The 13,317-nt window shown below is 45.8% G+C and overlaps 1 protein-coding gene across 5 annotated transcripts in view; it reads left to right on the forward strand.

The window, feature by feature from the left end:
- Window positions 1-13,317, forward strand: part of ANK3 (ankyrin 3) — a 702,347-nt gene that overhangs the window by 506,687 nt on the left and 182,343 nt on the right. For all 5 annotated transcript variants that reach the window (XM_074297039.1, XM_074297040.1, XM_074297044.1 and 2 more), the window contains one exon: window positions 3,471-3,569. In XM_074297039.1, coding sequence (XP_074153140.1) covers window positions 3,471-3,569 — 99 coding nt within the window. The remainder of the gene's footprint in view (window positions 1-3,470; window positions 3,570-13,317) is intronic.

A 13,317-nucleotide genomic window follows, 5' to 3' on the forward strand; every position in this document is an offset into this window, starting at 1 on the left:
TCTATGATTTCACAAGATCATTGTTCACTGTCCCTCAGACTGTGGGAGGCCGGACTGGAGTAAAAACAAAAGCTCATGCTCTGTCTCCGCCCCTCGGCCCATTTGCCATAACCCGGCGGGCCGCATAAACGTCCAGCATCTGGCCCGAGGGCCGTAGTTTGAGAACCCCTGCTCTAGATGCTTTGGGCATCACTAGACCTGTGAGTCCCTTCTCTACTTCAGTCTGTGCTTACTTAGTCCAGAACAGAGAGCTCACAGACTTTAGCCTTTCATAATGATTCAAAATCTCTTCTTTGACCTAATATTTGGTCATTTGAATGAACCTTGGAGGTCAGGGAAGAAAACAGCCTTGTAACATTTGAATTAGCCATTAAGAGATTCATGTTCCTTGCAGTCCTAACAATGGGCCAGATTAAAAGACCAATGATTCCAAGTTCTTTTGTTCCCTAAGTAAGCTCCTCCAGACATTTTCCAGGAGAAAAAAAAGTCAACAATATTTAACATAATTTAATATTTAAGTAGAATAGGGGTCTGAGCAGCTTGTTATAAGAAGAATGGAAAATGCCATTGTTTTTATCTTTGTGAAGTATAAATTCACTTATTTCATCAATAAGCATTTTTAGCCAGGGATTGTGTGCCAGGAACTGTGCTACAGAGTAGAGCGGACTGTGAGAAGAATTAATTGTTAGATTATAGAAGGGAGATAAAGCACCTGTGCAAATACCTTCTAACATGACTCTCACTGAGGAAGAAGAGGGGAAGGACTGAATCCCGGGATCCTCCCACATCTAGGACGGACAAGATGAGATTGTAAAGATTGGGAAGGATCAGGCAGATCAGGCAGGAAGAAAACCAAAATCACTGCTAAAATAAAGAGAATGTTCAGATGGAAGAGATGGTTAGCCAAATGGAAAGTAAGGGAGGGAGGGAGGGAGGGAGGGAGGGAGGGAGAGAGAGAGAGAGAGAGAGAGAGAGAGAGAGAGAGAGAGAGAGAGAGAGAGAGAGAGAGAGAGAGAGAGAGAGAGAGAGAGAGAGAGAGAAGGAAGAGAAGAGAAGAGAAGAGAAGAGAAGAGAAGAGAAGAGAAGAGAAGAGAAGAGAAGAGAAGAGAAGAGAAGAGAAGAGAAAGGGAGAGAGAAAGAAGAAAAGAAAGAAAGAAAGAAAGAAAGAAAGAAAGAAAGAAAGAAAGAAAGAAAGAAAGAAAGAGAGAGAGAAAGAAAGAGAGAAAGAAAGAAGGAAAAAAGAAAGAAAGAGAAAGAAAGAAAGAAAGAAAGAAAGAAAGAAAGAAAGAAAGAAAGAAAGAAAGAAAGAAAGAAAAAGAAAGAAAGAAAGAAAGAAAGAAAGAAAGAAAGAAAGAAAGAAAGAAAGAAAGAAAGAAAGAAAGAAAGAAAGAGAGAGAGAAAGAAAGAAAGAAAGAAAAGAGAGAGAGAAAGGAAGAAAAGAAAGAGAGAGAGAAAGGAAGGGATGGAGGGAGAGAAGGAGAGAGGGAGGAAGAAGAAAGTAGGTAGGTCCCTGCCCTCATGGAGCTTACATTACACGCAGCAATTACAAGTCTTTATTTATTAAGCTTTTGTCCTTGGCTGAGCATGAGGATGCAAAGAAAAGAATAGAATTTTTTAAAAACCTCTTTTAAAAGTCCCAGAAACAATAAGGATAGTGTGCAGGTACTGTTCAGTGAAGCAAGTCAGTGAAACAACTGCGTGACAGTGGCCTGGTTATATGTCCATAATACACACACTTATATGCACATGCATCTTTACAGATACACATATGCATACATAAACACATAAACGCAAAGACACATACTTACGCACATGTATAGATCTGTGCATATACATGTGTGCAGCACATATGCAGACACACACACATGTGCATAATCCATGCAGTGCACATATCAGCCGGTCATATACACTTGTGCACACACACATACATATATACAGACACACACGCACACATATCTATACATGTCCACACATGCACAGAAGAGCAGATCATATACACATGTGCACACACGTATGAATATACACATATTCACACATGGACACAGCAGCTGATTATCCACGTGGAAACGCCCCAGGCCAAAGCTCTGGCGAATCTGCTCCTGGACCCGGCCTCTGGGACACAGATGGCCAGCCAGAGCTCCATCTCACAGTGTCGGGCCAGGGCTGGCCCGAAGATCTGGGTGCTTCCCCCGGGGACAGCCGCCCCCTGGGTCTCCCTCCAGGACTCCAGCCCCCTGCCCTCCTCAGGGCCGAGCAGAGAGATCCGCAGGACGCTGCTGCTCCCTCCCCAGCCCAGCCCGCCCATGGCCTATGGGGATGTCAGCCCCTCAGTGAGCGGGGTCCGCTTTCACCCTGCCAGCCGTCTCCTCTGGCAGCAGAGGCCCCCAAATGCCAACCTCAAAGCCCAGCTACCTTGCCTGCTCTTTTGTGACTGGGAAGCAGCCCTGGGTGGGCCCTGCCTCCACTGCGGCTTTTAATTCAGATCTAGGGGGCTGGGGTTCAGATCCTGACGTTGCAGCTTATGCCTCTTTGACCTTGGCAGTTGGCAGAATCTCTGGGTTTCCATTTATTCATTAGTAGAACGAGAGAGTGGGATGCACTACCGCCTTCCGGCCCCAGATCCCGCGCTGCTCTAACAAGACCCAGTGTCTTAGCTGAGTCGGGGGGTCCAAGGAGAACCCCAGTTTCTGAGTGTGCTCCTGCAGCCGCCTTCTTCGACCTGGACTCTGCCAGTCTGGGGGGGGGGGACGGTGTCCGGCGATCGCGTCCCTGACCAATGTCCCTGAGGGATCCTTGTATGTTCCTGCCCATCACTCACTCACTTACCCAAGTCTCATTTACCTCTCTGACAACCTGTACCTGTGGTTGTGCTGTTGTTGAAGGACGCGGAGAGAGGGAATCTCTTCAATACAAACCAGGGGGGCTCAGTCAACCAGCCATTAACCAAAACTCACTGAACAAACTTACAGGGAAACACGGTGACTTTCAGATGCATGTGAGGTGGTAGATGAGGAAATCACTCCTTCGTCATGAAACCAGCCGAGCCTCTCAACATCGCCAAAGTAGCTCGTAACAAGGTGGAGAGAGGGCCAGACCCGGGGTCAGGAAGGCTGATTCGTGATTAAATGACTGAACAATAACAACAAAGTCGGCATTTAATAATGCTGTTTCTCTCCCTCCCTCATTTATTCATTATTATTATTATTATTATTATTATTATTATTGTTGTTGTTGTTGTTGTTGTTGTTGTTGTTATTGTTATTATTTATTCATTCATTCATCTATTCGTCCATTCATCTTCCTGGCTACAAGCTAAACAGAGAGACGCCATTCCAAGGAAATACCATCATCATATCCACTCGCCTTCCCTTTCTGGGGAAAACAATGTCCAAAGTCAATGTAGATCACAAGGGTATCCTCTTGTTGAACTATGGGGGAAATAAAAACTCTGCTTTTTCTCTTTCCAACAGAACGACATCACTCCCTTACACGTCGCATCCAAACGAGGAAACGCCAACATGGTGAAATTGCTGCTCGATCGGGGAGCGAAGATCGACGCTAAAACGAGGGTAAGGCCGCCATGTTGGAACATGCGTCCAGGTGTTGAGAATAGAGGTCCAATGGCCTTCCGTGCGTGGAGCAAAAGCAGCAGAGAGCAGCTCCCGCTCTGGGCTCACTGAAAATGTTCCTCTTTAGTCATATTTGAGAAGTTCATGAGGAAAATCCTTCCAAAATGAGCATTTTTAAAAGAAATCACTGGGTTTGAGCTGTGAATTCCACTTAGAGCCAGTTATCAACTTCCTCATCAGAAAAATGGGGAAAATATGACCTTTATTCCCTACTTCACACTCTCATTGAAGGAGAGAGGATATTTTGTAAGTTTTCAAGTCCTCTGCAAATGGGAGTTATTGCTAATATTTAAAAATGTGTCCTGTGTGGCATTTTCCTAAGTCGTAACAATTCCTAAATCTAGAATTATGGTCCTAGAGCCGGGGAACGTAGAGATCATCTGGATCAACCCAATCCCAATGACTTTTCCTAAAGAAGTTCTCTGTTGGACTAGCACGAGGGGCCCTAGGACCTCAGAGTTGTGAGACACCTCAGTTGTGCCCTATCTCAAGCATCTGTGGGAGTCCATCAGTCAGTCCTCCCCATTTGCCATAGATCACAGCTTCAGTGGAAGACCTTAGTTTCCATAAAATATGTCTAGAAGAATTGTACATATTGGATTACTTATCATCTAGGGGAGGGGGTGAGAGGAAGGGGTAAAACTCTGGAACACAAGATTTTGCAAGAGTCAATGTTGAAAATTTATCCAGACATTATGTTTTAAAAATAAAAAAAAACTTTATTTAAAAAAAAAAAAAAAGAGTTTCCATAGTGGAAAAAATACGTTCCCCTGTGGCGAGGCTGGGGGTGGACCTCTCTGAACTAAGTGACCTTAAGAAATACGTTGGTCCCCGGCCTGCAAACTGATGACATCGAGGAGCCAGAGGCTTTCCTAAGCTCCCTTTGTGTTGCTCAGATGAAAAGGGGTTGCAATAGAGAGGGACAGCATGGTGGAGGAGCCATTTAAACAAAGGGCATTCTGCATTCATTAGCAGCCACTTTAAGAGCATCTGTAGTAATAAAAGGCAAAAATGAGATGCCAGGTATCCCTTGTACAGGGCAGGACCACTTGGAGCAAAACCCTGTTTTGTGGGTGAGAGAAAGCTTTGCAGGAACAAGGAATAAACGCAGGCGCTGTGTGCACAGATGGGACCAGCTGGTCCTCCTTCTATTGAAATGCAGCCATCAAACATGGCGGCAGCAAGCAGGCTCGTCTTTCCCAGGCGGCTCTCAGGGCTCTAAAGGGGTTGGGAGAGATTTCTCTTTAATACCGTCTGGGGAGCCGTCATCGGCAAGTTGTTGACCAAAGGCAGTGACTAGATCTACAGAGACCTGTCCGCGAAGGCATTTGCAGGAAAGCTAATGGGCTCGGAAAGGGGAATCTTCATCCCTGGGAATTCCCTATGCAGATGAAACTAAAATTCTTGTGTTTAATCAACTAGGAAAACCCTATCTTTTTTTTTTTTTGACCCGGGCTGAGCCATTTCTTTCTCTTAATTTTTATATTTTTCCTTTTTACAATATCTCTTCTTCTTGCAACAGAAGGAAAAGGAAAAGGGAGCGTGAGGGACAGAGCAGCAAAACTGATGAACATTCAGCCATCTTTGACAGGCAGCCATTCCCGCAGTCTCTAAGCAGAGTAGGGAAAGGAGACTTCTCCTCCTCTTGTTCACTCCAATTACTTTCTAATTACTTCTCTCTGTGGATCTCCAATTCCTTTCTGGCAGGGCTCATTACCTCCCTTTATCTTCCTATCTTCCGCACTTGAGAAAGGCGTCAGAGCCAGAAAGACCTGGCTCGAAGTCCTTCTGACACATACTGGCTGTGGAGACCTTCATAAGTCACCTTAACTCTCAGGGCCTCGGGTCTAACTGGCTAAGAGCCGGTCGGATTTGTCCATGGGAGTTTTCCATCTATATCCATGGATTCATCCCCTTTCTTTATCCTTGTTCCCTCCTTTGTGCCTCATGCACAGTCAGTGCTTGAGAAAGGCTAGAAGTATCTATTAATTGATCCACAAATATTTATTAAGTGCTGACACTTGCCTAGAAAAATATAGAAACTCTCCTTGCCCTCAAAGACACTTTTATGCTGTAGGGGGAGATGACATGTCTCTGTATGTGGAGAGCCAGAGACAGACAGACAGAGAGATAAAGAAAAGGAAGGAGGAAGGGAGGGGGAGACACAGAGAGAAAAAAAGGAGGGAGGAAAGGAGAAAGAGAGAGAGACAGAATGAGAGACAGAGACACAGAGAGAAAAAAGGAGGGAGGAAAGGAGAGAGACAGAATGAGAGACAGAGACGCAGAGAGAAAAAAAGGAGGGAGGAAAGGAGAGAGACAAAGAATGAGAGACAGAGACACAGAGAGAAAAAAGGAGGGAGGAAAGGAGAGAGACAGAATGAGAGACAGAGACACAGAGAGAAAAAAAGGAGGGAGGAAAGGAGAGAGACAGAATGAGAGACAGAGACACAGAGAGAAAAAAGGAGGGAGGAAAGGAGAGACACAGAGACACAGAGAGAAAAAAGGAGAGAGACAGAATGAGAGACAGAGACACAGAGAGAAAAAAGGAGGGAGGAAAGGAGAGAGAGAGAGACACAGAGAGAAAAAAGGAGAGAGGAAAGGAGAGAGACAGAATGAGAGACAGAGACACAGAGAGAAAAAAGGAGGGAGGAAAGGAGAGAGAATGAGAGACAGAGACGCAGAGAGAAAAAAAGGAGGGAGGAAAGGAGAGAGACAGAATGAGAGACAGAGACACAGAGAGAAAAAAGGAGGGAGGAAAGGAGAGACACAGAGACACAGAGAGAAAAAAGGAGAGAGGAAAGGAGAGAGACAGAATGAGAGACAGAGACACAGAGAGAAAAAAAGGAGGGAGGAAAGGAGAGAGACAGAATGAGAGACAGAGACACAGAGAGAAAAAAGGAGGGAGGAAAGGAGAGAGAGAGACACACAGAGAGAAAAAAGGAGAGAGGAAAGGAGAGAGACAGAATGAGAGACAGAGACACAGAGAGAAAAAAGGAGGGAGGAAAGGAGAGAGAAAGAATGAGAGACAGAGACAGAGAGAGAAAAAGGAGGGAGGAAAGGAGAGAGACATAGAATGAGAGACAGAGACAGAGAGAGAAAAAGGAGGGAGAAAAGGAGAGAGACATAGAATGAGAGACAGAGACAGAGAGAGAAAAAGGAGGGAGAAAAGGAGAGATAAAGAATGAGAGACAGAGACAGAGAGAAAAAGGAGGGAGAAAGGGAGAGATAAAGAATGAGAGACAGAGAGAGAAAAAGGAGGGAGGAAAGGAGAGAGACAGAATGAGAGACAGAGACACAGAGAGAAAAAAGGAGGGAGGAAAGGAGAGAGACAGAATGAGAGACAGAGACACAGAGAGAAAAAAGGAGAGACATAGAATGAGAGACAGAGACAGAGAGAGAAAAAGGAGGGAGGAAAGGAGAGAGAAAGAATGAGAGAGAGACAGAGAGAGAAAAAGGAGGGAGGAAAGGAGAGAGACAGAATGAGAGACAGAGACACAGAGAGAAAAAAGGAGGGAGGAAAGGAGAGAGACAGAATGAAAGACAGAGACACAGAAAAAAAGGAGGGAAGAAAGGAGAAGAGACAAAGAATGAGAGACAGAGACACAGAGAGAAAAAAGGAGAGACATAGAATGAGAGACAGAGACAGAGAGAGAAAAAGGAGGGAGAAAAGGAGAGATAAAGAATGAGAGACAGAGACAGAGAGAAAAAGGAGGGAGAAAGGGAGAGATAAAGAATGAGAGACAGAGAGAGAAAAAGGAGGGAGGAAAGGAGAGAGAAAGAATGAGAGACAGAGACAGAGAGAGAAAAAGGAGGGAGGAAAGGAGAGAGACAGAATGAGAGACAGAGACACAGAGAGAAAAAAGGAGGGAGGAAAGGAGAGAGACAGAATGAGAGACAGAGACACAGAGAGAAAAAAGGAGAGACATAGAATGAGAGACAGAGACACAGAGAGAAAAAAGGAGAGACATAGAATGAGAGACAGAAACAGAGAGAGAAAAAGGAGGGAGAAAAGGAGAGATAAAGAATGAGAGACAGAGACAGAGAGAAAAAGGAGGGAGAAAGGGAGAGATAAAGAATGAGAGACAGAGAGAGAAAAAGGAGGGAGGAAAGGAGAGAGAAAGAATGAGAGACAGAGACACAGAGAGAAAAAAGGAGAGACATAGAATGAGAGACAGAGACACAGAGAGAAAAAAGGAGAGACATAGAATGAGAGACAGAAACAGAGAGAGAAAAAGGAGGGAGAAAAGGAGAGATAAAGAATGAGAGACAGAGACAGAGAGAAAAAGGAGGGAGAAAGGGAGAGATAAAGAATGAGAGACAGAGAGAGAAAAAGGAGGGAGGAAAGGAGAGAGAAAGAATGAGAGACAGAGACAGAGAGAGAAAAAGGAGGGAGGAAAGGAGAGAGACAGAATGAGAGACAGAGACACAGAAAGAAAAAAGGAGAGACATAGAATGAGAGACAGAGACAGAGAGAGAAAAAGGAGAGATAAAGAATGAGAGACAGAGACACAGAGAGAAAAAGGAGGGAGGAAAGGAGAGAGACAGAATGAGAGACAGAGACACAGAAAGAAAAAAGGAGAGACATAGAATGAGAGACAGAGACAGAGAGAGAAAAAGGAGAGATAAAGAATGAGAGACAGAGACAGAGAGAAAAAAAGGAGGGAGGAAAGGAGAGAGAAAGAATGAGAGACAGAGACAGAGAGAGAAAAAGGAGAGATAAAGAATGAGAGACAGAGACAGAGAGAAAAAAAGGAGGGAGGAAAGGAGAGAGAAAGAATGAGAGACAGAGACAGAGAGAGAAAAAGGAGGGAGGAAAGGAGAGAGACAGAATGAGAGACAGAGGCACAGAGAGAAAAAAGGAGGGAAGAAAGGAGAAGAGACAAAGAATGAGAGACAGAGACACAGAGAGAAAAAAGGAGGGAAGAAAGGAGAGAGAGACAAAGAACAAGAGATAGAGAGAGAAGGAGGGAGGAAGGGAGACAGAGACAAAGAAATAAAGACAGAAACAGAGACATAGTACATGCCTAACTCTGTCCCTTCCTCTCCTAAAAAAGTATGGGGAGGGATAAAGTTAGACTGGAATGACTTGTTCTTGCGGAAGTCATCCTGACTCTTAGTAATACCCACTTCCCTCTCAATGAAACTCAGTCTCCATCTCTTTAAGGGTTTCTGTTCAACCATGGCAACAGAAGCCTCCAACCATATGTCCATAGCCAGTCCCAGCTGCCCAGGGAGCTATATTTGCTGGAGACTCGGTCCTTCCATCATTTCATGATGATCACAACTCACATTTCCGTAGGTTTTAGAGGTTCTCAATGTGCTTTTCTCGTGGTATCCCTTTGACATACATGACGCAAGCTGAGACCAAGGGCCTACTGAGGTTCGGTGACTTGCCAAATGATGTCACCCAGCTCCCCGGTCCAGAATATAATCTCCCTCACTCCCATCTATGTGGGCCTTGCCTCCACCTCCATTCAGAAAAATTTGACAATATTTCACATGACTCTTTAATGACGTAATTTGACGCTCAGGAGCCAGAAGCCCACCCGATTTTCGGTTTGTTTTTCACAAGCATATCTGAGTGACCATGGCCAAAGAGAGCCGAATACCAAAGCACGCCTTATAGACAAGGCTTCAGTAGGGAGGGGAAGATGACAAATGATGGCCGGTCGAGATTTCTGGCAGGCTTTCTGTGGAAGAAAGTGTGGAATACGCCAAGAATTTGTAGAGCATTTTTTCTCCCTCCTTGTCAAAGATTCCCTTTTCTCTCTGGCTCAAATGACTAACTAGTGATTGGGAGTGTGGGTGAAGGGGAGGGAGAGAATGAAAATGTCAGGAGGAGGAGGAGGAGGAAGGAGGAGAGTTGGGGAGGAGGGGGAGCCTGCAAAGAGGGAAGCACACGTTTTCCCCGATGCGCTTTATCTTCCAGTCCCATGACACAAAGCTAAAAAGCTACAGTGGAACTCCATGGAATACAGGCCTTTCTCAGTACTTACTCCGTCCTGCATTATGTAAGGCAAGTCAGCCTTAGAAAACCCCAAATTCCTCTTTTTAAAGGTGAATCATCCAGTTTCTCTTCATTTCCACACTCCAACGTCCAGACTTTTGAGAACTGCCGTGTTGAATTCTCTGGTCTTTGGTGATTGCTGGGGGAATCGAAGTTTGCTCTTTGGAACTAACCTTCTAAACTCAAATGATTAGGAAGGCATCTCTGGCATAGGGGATGGAGAGCGGGTGCCAGTGACTACACAGATGATCCCCCCTCTCCGTGCCCCGGGCAGATCTCCAGAAAAAATACTCCTGTGCATTGGTAGAGGGAATTACCTCGATGGGAGGTCACTACAGAGGTGAAAGCCCCGGTCCAAATTCAAAGGTTATTTCTCAATATTGATGAAGGAAGGATGTTATCCTTGTTAATTGTTCTTGCCATTGAGGCAGAATGAAACTGGGCCAGACCCTCTCTCCCTGCACACTTCCTAGCCGTGTCTTTCCATAAAGATCATCCAACAGATGGGAAGCCTTTTTTCTGAATCTCTTTCTTTATTCTCAGTATACTGAGACTACCTTAGACTATCATACACTAGAATTCACACTAGGAGAAACCTTTGATCTCCTCCAACTCTTTATTCTCATTTCTTGTTCTCAATACACAACTGGCTTTTGTGGATTATACATGGCTTTAATTCAACACGGCATGGGGAAAGAGCATGAGAATTAGTGTCTGGAGACCCTAATCCTGGCCCTTCCTGCCTGGGTGACCCAAGACTTAGTGTCTGAAGACCCTAATCCTGGCACTCCCTGCCTGGGTGACCCAAGGCCTACCACCTAACTCTTTGAAACTCCAATTTATCTAGAATAGTGTTCCGCCTTCAGTCACCATCATTAGCACTCCTTCAGAACCTAACTGCAAGGGTTGTTGTTCACACAAGTATTTACGTACATACACTATGGTATTGTGTGAACCACTGGGGATAGAATGACAAAAATTCTGTCCCCGCCCTTAAAGAGTTCCCTTTCTAACAGAGGAGAAATAGGTAAACAACTAAGTATAGGGAAGATATACAAAAGGCAATCTCAGAGAAAAGTCAGTGGCTAGGGGTACCTGGCAAAGTTTGCTTCTGAAGGTGAGAGTTGAACCGGGTCTGGGAGGAAGCCAGAGTGAAAGGGATGCTCTTCCAGATACTGGGGAGATGATGGCACCAGTGGCCTCTAAGGCCCCTTTCAGGTTGAAGTCTGTGATTTTGTAATCTGGAATCGTTTACAGTGGGGAAACTGAGACCCCGGGAGCTATGTGACTTGGCCAAGCCCATACAGATAGGGAATGGTTCAGCAGCTCTTTAGAATCCAAAGTTGGGGCCGGTTTCATCACTAGAATCCCTACTGGGGAACGTTTGCCAAGTAATGGAAAGAATAAACAGCCCCTGTCAGAACTCTGGCCTGAGATTGGGGGAACCCCGGAGACCCATTTTAACAGCCGTCATTCTTAGGCTTTTGTTCAGATCCCATGTCTCATTCCTGGTTTTACTTACAAACAAACAAGTTTGAGCCTTTCTCCGGGTGTTTCTTGGCCTTTTGTGCCATCTAACATAGTAGCAGCTGGTCGGGGCTCTGAGCCCTTGAGACTGACCGAATGACACAGAAGGAGCCCCGGCAGTGGAGCCGGGGGGTCGGGACAGCTCTGGCTGGCTTCTCGAACGGCTGCTCACCAGCTCTGTGACCAGGGAGATCATTTGCTTTCTGGTTTCCTCCCCCACAGAAAGGCAACAATAATCATGCAATACAGCATCAGGATGAGACAAGTGCTTTGTGGCCCCTGCCTCCAATCCAAGGGACAGAGGGTGGGAAGCAGGTGAGAGCGTAGGGGCTGATGAGGTTAGCCTATAATGGGAGCCTTGGGCTGGGAAATGTCCCACAAGAGTGAGTGCAGCCTGGTGTGAAGGGACAAGACGGGGATCGCAGGGAACATGGTTCCTTTGGGGTTTTGTGATTTTATTGCAGTAAGGACCTCAGGATTTTCTCTGCACGTTAGTGTCCTAGAGAGTTGGGGGCACTGATTGCCATACACAGTCACACAGCCAGTATGGACCATACGATCAAAGACTGAGAAGGAGTTTCAGAGGCCACAGAATCTACCCACCACCTTCATTTAACAGATGAGGAAACTGAGGCACAAAGAAGTTAGGGGTTTGCCTAGAGCAGGGGTTCTCAAACTATGGCCCGTGGGCCAAATGCGGCCCACTGAGGACATTTATGCGGCCCGCCGGCTTATACCAAATGGGCTGAGGGGCAGAGGCAGAGTGTGAGCTTTTGTTTTTACTGTAGTCCGGCCTCCCACAGTCTGAGGGACAGTGAACTGGCCCCTATTTAACAAGTTTGAGGACCACTGGCCTAGAGTCACAGAGTAAGTGTCCGAAGGTGGACTTCAATCCGGCTCATTCTGTCCGCACATCTAACGCCCATCCTTTGAGCCACACACCTCATGCTTTGTCTCCCGGATGTTATGGGGAGGAAAGCCTTCATCAGTTTTAAAATGAAAAAGCCCTGGCCCTGAAGATGAAGGTGGCCATCTGTCTGGGGCCTTTGTGGAGTTTTACTGAGGAAAGAAAGCAACCAGCCTGCTGGTATTCAGCACAGCCATTGTCTGAGAGGAAGTCTGGGGAGGGATGTAGGAATGGGTGTGAGTGCCTGGTGTATGGATGCGAGCATGTGCCTCCGGGTCTGTCTGTCTGTCTATGTCTGTGAGTCCGTATCTGTGTGTGAGTCCCCCTGGGCCCCCCTGCACACACTGTGCCCTCCCTACATCACACCGCAGCTTCTCAGCGATACAAGGAGCTTGTAGTCCTTCTAAGGAAATGCTCTTCCTCTTCCTCCTTATGTGTCCCCAAAGTGAAGTGGGAGACCCAGTGGCTGCTGTGGCTGCAGATGATTGCTCAGGATGCAGGGGTAGGAGCCTCACAAATCGAGGGAATTGGTCCAACAGCATTTTTCTTGACCCAGTCCATTTTATCTGCCTTCCATCCAATTGCTGTGAGAGCTCTGAGCTCCTCTCTCCTTCCTGCTTTATAAACTCTATAAATTTAGGTGGAGAGGAGGGATCTCCTCCAGCACACAAAAATGGGTATCGGGTCCTAGCTTGAGACGGGTTTGTCAGATAAGCTGCCATAGTAAAATTCAGAAGCTTTATGAAGAAAGGCCCTTAAAAAAATCTTTCTTTGTGGTAAGTAGAAAAAATGGCGGATTTGGGGTTAGAAACCCCTTAATTCACATTCCAGTCTTTATTTTGTCTTTCACTACTTGAATTCATCATCATCATCATCAAAATAGCTAAAATGTGTATCATGCTTACTAAATTCCAGGTACTATGCTAAGTGTTCCACAAATATTATCTTAGTTTGATCATCACAACAACCATGGATACCCAATTTACAGATGGAGAAACTGAGGCAGACAGGGTTAAGTGCCTTGCCGAGGGTCACACAGCTAGCGAATGTCTAAGGCCAGATTTAAATTCAGGCCCACCGCTCTCTCCATATAGTAACATCTCCAGATCTCTGGTTCTTGAGTCAAAATGTGGGTTCAAGTGCATGTGACTGTGGGCAAATCACAGCCTCATGGGTCTGTTTCCTCATCTGTGAACTAGGAGGATGAGAAGAGATGCCCCTTCTAAACCTATCATCCTAAGCAAAAC

The sequence above is a fragment of the Sminthopsis crassicaudata genome, chromosome 2, assembly GCF_048593235.1.
Source record: "Sminthopsis crassicaudata isolate SCR6 chromosome 2, ASM4859323v1, whole genome shotgun sequence".
NCBI lineage: Eukaryota > Metazoa > Chordata > Mammalia > Dasyuromorphia > Dasyuridae > Sminthopsis > Sminthopsis crassicaudata.